The 6871-nt window shown below is 47.1% G+C and overlaps 1 protein-coding gene across 1 annotated transcript; it reads right to left on the bottom strand.

The window, feature by feature from the left end:
• Positions 1-977: 977 nt before the first annotated feature.
• LOC139026467 (peptidyl-prolyl cis-trans isomerase G-like) lies at positions 978-2522 on the bottom strand. The gene is made up of 2 exons (XM_070441808.1): positions 1965-2522; positions 978-1532 (listed from the first exon to the last, which is right to left on the bottom strand). Exons 1-2 carry the CDS (start codon positions 2520-2522, stop codon positions 978-980), a joined length of 1113 nt encoding a protein of 370 aa, XP_070297909.1.
• Positions 2523-6871: the final 4349 nt, after the last annotated feature.

The raw sequence follows: 6871 nt of genomic DNA, 5'->3' as shown, positions 1-6871 counted from the left end.
GGTCATGCTTGGTGGGTTGGCTTTTGGCTTGGGTGTTGTCTGTGGCTGGTTTCCGATTTTTGGTCGTTGAGTGTTGGGTGGGTCGTTTTTGGCGGTTACTGTGTTTCTTGGGCGTCTGGTGGTTGTTCAGGTTGGTCTTCGTGGGGGCGGTTGCATGTCGGGGTTCTCCGTTTGGTGGGTGGCGTCGTTGGTTTTGGTTGTGCTGTTTGACTGTTTGGTTTCTTGGTGGGAGGGGTGGCTGTTTTTGTGTTGTGTTTTGCTTGGGGTGTGTTTGCTCGTTGGTGGTGTGTGGGGTTGGGTGTCTTTGTAGTCTGTCTGGCTTTGGTGCATTGCTGCGGGGTGGTGTGTCGCCGTCGTCTTCAGTTGTTTGCGGTTTGTGGGCGGTGGGCATTTTTCCGGGCTTGGGCGTTGCGTTTGGGGCAGTTGGTTCGTGGGTGTTGTGTTGGTTGGGTTGGGGTTGTTGGGGTGGTTGGGGTGTCGGTCTGTGGGGCTTGTATTTTGTTCTGGTGTGTGTTGGTGTGTCTGGGCCTGGCTTTCCGTTGTGTCGCCGTCTGTCGTTGTTTTTCCTTTTTTTTTGCGCGTTGGTTTTCTGTTCTTTTTGCTTGTCGGCCTCGCCCTTTGGTCCTTTGCTGGGGGGGGGGGGAGTTTGTCAGTTCTGTGTGTGGGAGTCGGTGGTTACGCGTTTTTTTTTGTGACTTTATGTGCTCGTGTTGGTTGGTTTGTTTTGTTCGTCTGGCTCCGGCTTCGCGGTTGGATGGTTTTCTGTTTTTTTGGGGCTGTATTGGTGGGTTGTGCGGGGTGTGTTGGTCCTGTGTGTCGCCTGTCTTCTCCGGTGTTGTACTTGGTTCCGTTGTTCTCCTTCGGTGGGCTTGGCTTTTGATTGTGGTGTGGTTTCGTTGCTCGGCTTGTCTTCGGTGTTTGTCTCTGTGGTTCGCGTTGTCTGTTGTCTGTTGTTCGCGTGTGAGTTGTTTTTGTTTTTATGTCCGCTGGTTTTCTTTTTTGTGGTGTTTTTCTTTTTGGGATGCCTGGTTGTGTGGGCCGGTGGGGGTTCTTGTTGTCTGCTTCTGGCGGCGGATGCTTTTTTTTTTTTTGTTCGCCCTGCCGGGCTTTGGGCTGTTCGGCGCGTGCTGTTTGTGGGCTCGGGTGGTTGTTGGCCGTCTTTGGCGTTCGTGGTCAGTCTTGTGTTTCTTGCTGTTCTTTTCGGTCTGCGCGGTCGTTTTGAGCTTCTCGTTCCCTCTGTTTTTGCCTGGTTTCTGCTGTCTTTTGCTGTCTTCCGTGTTTGTTCCTTGGTTCGGGTCGTTGTGCTGTCGTTCTTGTGTTCGCTCTTTTCTCTTCTTGTCTTTGCTGACTGGCCTCTCGTCTCTTTTTGGGCTGTTTTCTGCCTCCTGCAGGCTCTCCTTCTGTTCCTTTTTTTGGGCGCGCTCGTTCTGCGGTCTCTGTTCTGGCTCCTGGCCGGCGCGGGTGTCCTTTCTTCCTCCTCGGTTCTTCCTTCCTTTGTCTGTTCGCTTTTCCTCTTGCGCTTTTCTCTCTTGCTGGTTTGTTGTTGGTGGTGTTGGTTTCTGTGGTCTTTATTGTTTTCTCGCTGCCTGCCTTGCCTCTGTCCTGTCCTTGTGCGTTTCCTGGTGTGAGGCTGCTTTTCTTCCTGCTTCTCGCCCGGCGGTTTGGTTTGTGCTGGCGCCTGGTCCGGTAGGCGTCTGACCTTTTTCTGGGTCCGGTCAGTCTTCTGGTTTTGGGGGGTGGGTTGGCGGCTCTCTGGGGGTTTCGGCTGCCCGCGGCGGCGGTGCTTGGGGTTCGCTGTGGTGGCCTTGGTTGGCCTCTCGCTTCGTGTTTTCTCTGAGCCTCTCTCCCTGTTTCCTTTGTTGGGCTTTGTTCCTTCTTGCTTAGTCTGTCTCCTGTCTTTCTTTGTTTGTTCCGCATGCACCTCTCTCCCGCCCGGTGTGCTGCGCCTTCCTTTGTCGGTTCACCCTTCCTTTGGGTTGTGGGCGCCTCCGTTTTCTTTTACCGCTTTGTTGTCTGCGTGTCGTTCCTGGCTTTCCGGGCCCCCGCTGTTGGTGCCTCGTCGCCTCCGTTTGGGGCGGGTCCCGTCCGCCTCGGGTTTGTTCCCTTTGTGGTTTCTCGCTGGCTCCGGCTATGTTCCCGGGATTTTTTGTTCGTACGTTTATCTTTCTGTCCTCTTTTGCCTTGGTGTGTTTTTTACGCTTCTTGTTCCCCCTCTGTGCGTGCGGCTCCTTCGCTTCCTCATACTTGTGCCGTAGTGTTGCTGGGTCGTCTTTCTTCATGCGTTGTGTCGCTTTCCAGGTTTCGGGCCGCTTCGGGTTCTGTGGTCGCCTGCTCGCCTCGTTTTTCGCCGGCGCCGTGTTCCTACGCCTGGTTTTTTTCTTGTGTTTCTGGTGCCCTCCCGCTCGTTCCGCCCTTCTGTTGTTTGTTCGGATCTGGTCCTTTTTTGTCTTTTTTTGTTGGCGTTTGCCGTCTCTGTTGGGCGCTCGTTGTTGGCCGTTCCGTTTCTGTTCGTTGTTAGCCATGTCGTGTCTGGTCCATTTTTCGGTGTCTTTTTCTATTTTTGTTGCGGCCCTTTTTGCTTTGCGGCTGGTCTTAGGGGCCGTGCTGCGCTCTGCTTGCCGCCTGGCCGTTTTCTTCGTCGGCTGCAGGTTTCCACGTGTTTGATCTGTGGCCTCGCGTGCTTGCTGTGTTATTGCTCGTGTTGATCCTCGTTTCTCTGTTGGATTTTTTTTAGTTTTTGTGCTCTGCGTGTTCTAAGCATTGTAGTTGATTATAATGTGAAATGGAATGGTTGTTTTCTGTTGGTGGTGAGCATTCTCTTAATTAAGGTGTTAGTCTTTGGTTTTCCCATTTATGTTTTGAGGTTGGTCTTTAGCACGTATAGCTCGTTAGCACGTAGGGCGCACTGATTGGTGTCACCTCGTTAGTCAGTATGTGTTACACCTGTGCTGGCTTGTCCATCTCGTTAGTGGGAAGGTGTTTCACCTGAGCTGGTACAGTTTCTATTTAAGAGTGTCTGGCCCAGTGCTCCAGTTGTCTTGATAGATGTGGAGAGTCAACACCTTTAGTTGCTCCACTTTTTTGGTTTGCTTCCTGTCTAAGTTTGGTATGGGTTTTTCTTTTGTTTGCCTCATCTTGGGCAGATTTAGTGGGTCTCATGGTGGGTGTCTTTTAGCTCCCAGTTATTGTTACTAATCAACTTTCAGTGGACACCGTGAGAGCAAGATTGTTATAATATTTTTATTTTTATTGCATCAAATAGTGGTTTTGTGCAACAGAATAGAGGGTTCTTAGAACTATTGTGTCTGTGTGTTCTACTGAGGATGGGCCTCTGGGAGAAAACACTGACAGGAGATTTACAATGTCTTTTGGGTGATCAAACCTAACGAGACCGCATTCCAGAGCATGAGTTAATGTTTCTGTTCTATATGGTACCAGGGAGAGATGATAATTATAATAATTATCGTAGAGCACTCAATTGATTCACTTTATGTGTGTGTTGTATTGACCTGCTTCCTTATTAATAAGTGAATAAAGTTTTAGTTTAAGAATAACTGACTTGTGTGATAAGTTTGTCTCATTTGATATGAAAGAAATTAACCACATTTGGGGATGTGAATCTTCACTTGGTGACCGCTCCTGACGACCTGGGTAAATGGTGCACGAGGGATCCCTCAAACATGGGTTCTCAGGGAGACCACACTTTGGGAATGGAGCAGATGGACCCACCTTTGATCTGAGAGGCAGCGAGCTGAGTGGATACCACATCTCAAATATAGTTTAAAAAAAAAGAAGAGGTGAGCGAACCATGCAAATTGTAGTTTTTAGAAAAGCCTCCTAGGCTCTGAGTTTGTATTCCTGTGTGAGGGGGGCACCTTGGAAGTGTTAACAGGGCCCAGTCAGGAGGCTCTGAGTGTATATTCCTGTGGAGGTGTGAACAGGGCCCAGTCAGGAGGCTCTGTGTGTGTATTCCTGTGTGGAGGTGTGAACAGGGCCCAGTCAGGAGGCTCTGAGTCTGTATTCCTGTATTTTTCCAGTATGAGAGGAGTTGCTGGATTTATTGAATAAACCTTTTTCCATAAAGTTAGTGAACCAAGGTGGCTGACTAGCTGTTGATTTTGAAGAGTCCCGTCCACTAGAATATACGTCACAGTGGCAGAATCACTTGAAAGACGCACATCGCCATCTGCTGACTGGAGTTGGTATCGTAGTTGAGAAAATACTTTCAGACAAAAAGCTAAAAAGAGACTGAGAAAAAAGAAAAATAACCTTTTGGGGTTCATTTTTTAAACTCCCTGTCCTCCCTCCCTCCATTGTAAAAACATATTTTAATAATAATAACAATATTGATTTAAATAATTCATTGTTTATTTAGTGGCACCACAAATGTGAATTAATATTTACCAAACAATTTACCAAACAAAACACATTACAAAATTGCAACATTTCTGCAGACATGTCAGACCATAATAAATAATACATTTACTTTGTATAGCGCTTTTCATGACATTTAAAAATATATAAATAATGATGTACAATAAAAACAACATTCATTAAAAATGAATCGTGTGAGTTCAATAAGTATTGCATGCCTGTAGCAGGCTATTATAATAAAGAGGAAGACCTCCGCATTGACGATTTCAGGTTCGTAATGTAACATCTCGTACTGACAGGTCACCGTCCTTAGTCTAGTTAGTTAGTTAGTTAGATTAGTTAACGTAGCAGTTCATTATCACAAAAAGTGAGAACTGCTCTAGATTGGAAACTTACGTTAATGAGTTGATAAAGCCAGGATGGCCTTATATGGAAACGATATACAATATATGGGAAAGAATATAGTTAAGAGGAAATAAACCAAACCTAGTTGTGCCTAGTTAGGACATAACGTTAGCTAGTAGATAACGGATACTGTCCTTGCTAGCTCATACTAACCGCCGAACGGATCAAAAACGGCTTTCTATATTCTACCGGTAATTAGTAGACGTTATGGAAAGCTATTCACAGGAAAACATTAATTGTCTTCGTTAATTCCATTATTAGTTGTATATTATTATATGTATATAATAGATAATAATATAAATATATAGGTTGACGAAATAATCCAAACCTAGTTGTGCCTAGTTAGGGACATAACGTTCTCTAGCTAGATAACAGGTACTGTACTGTAGCTCATTACAACGGCCGACGGTCAGACCGCTTTCTAATATTGACGGTTAATTAGCTATAGTAACGCTATGGAAGCTATTCACGAAAACCCATTCATTGTCTTCGTTATCTCATTTTAGATTATGTTATATATTTATAATATTATTTCGAGACAATATTCAGAGCCAACACATCAACAACTTAACCTTTTTTAACTTGTTGTCGCATCCAAAACTTGCCACCATCGTCTTTCCAGTTGTAAATGCGAAGTTCCCTTGTTAGAGTTGTAGTTCGGCTCTATTTACTCTCAGATTCAAACATGCTGATAGCATCAACGATCAAGTCAGATGACATGCTGCATGCCAATGACAGTATGAGCGTGCCGACGGTGAACTGTCGTTGAACGGAGCAGTCTGCTGACTGCTGCTCCAATACAGTATGAGATGGACGGTTGACTACATTGACTGGGCAGCAAGCTGCGGCTGCTCATACAGTATGAGGTGAGACGGTGATTGCATGTTGAAACCGGGCACAGTCAGCTGCAGCCTGCTCCAATACAGTATGAGAAGTGAAGACGGAAACTGATGTTGAGCCGGGCATCAGCTCGCTACTGCCTTGCCCGATACAGTTATGAGGTAGACGTCTGTTGATTTGAACTGATGACACGATTGAACAGGGCAGGTCACTCTCTGCTCCAATACAGTATGAGGTGAGACGAGTGAACTGATGTTGAACGGGCAGTCAGCTGCCTGCTCCAATACAGTATGAGGTGAACGTAACTATGTTTGAAACCGGCAGTTCAAGCTGCTGCTGCCCAATACGATGAAGGTTTTGAGACGTAACTGATGTTGAACCGGAGCAGTTCAGCCTGCTGCATGCCTCCACATTACCGTTGAGGTAGACGATGAACTTGCTGTTGAACGGGCAGTCAGCGGCTGCCTGCTCCAACGCTACCAGTATGCAGGTACGAGATGGTGAACTGCACGGTCTGAACCGGGCAGTCAGCTTGCTGTTCCTCCATACAGTATGAGGTGAGACGGGGTGAAACTGATGGTGAACCGAGCAGTCAGCCTGCTGCTTGCTTCCAATACATATGAGGTAGAGCGGTTGCTGAACTGACGTTGAATCGGACAGTCAACTGCTTGTGCTCCAAACTGTATGAGGTGAGACGGTGAACTGAGCGGTGAAACCGGGCGAGTCAGCTGCTGCTGCTCCAAAATACAGTATGAGGGAACGAGTTGTTAACTGACGTTGAACCGAGCAGTTCAGCGCCTGCTGCCCAATAACGTATGAAGGTGAGACGGTGGAACTGACACTGAACCGGGCCAGTCACTGCTGTGCTCCAAGTACGCATATGAGGTGACGACGAAGTGGTCTGAACTGATGTTTGAACCGGCAGTCACTGTGCTTTTGCTCCAATACAGTATGCAGGTGAGACGTGATGAACTGAATGATTGAAAACCGGGCAGGTCAAGCTGCTTGCTAGCTCCATTACAGTATGAAACACACAACATCTAGTTTTGGAGACCAAAGGCGCTACAGCACACCACGACATTCAAAACCTCATCCCAACCTGTAAAGTTTCTGGTGGAGCGAAGCGTCATGGGTTTGGAGGCTGCTTTGCATGCTCCTCGGGTCTGGACAGCTTGCTTCATCGAGCCGGGAACAAATGAAATTCCCAGACTATATCAAGACATTTTGGCGGAGAATGTATAGGCTGTAGCCG

This window comes from Salvelinus sp. IW2-2015, unplaced genomic scaffold (genome assembly GCF_002910315.2).
Source record: "Salvelinus sp. IW2-2015 unplaced genomic scaffold, ASM291031v2 Un_scaffold4850, whole genome shotgun sequence".
Classification (NCBI taxonomy): Eukaryota; Metazoa; Chordata; class Actinopteri; order Salmoniformes; family Salmonidae; genus Salvelinus; species Salvelinus sp. IW2-2015.
The sequence above is the reverse complement of the archived record's forward strand: the minus strand, read 5'-3'. Positions and strand labels throughout refer to the sequence as shown.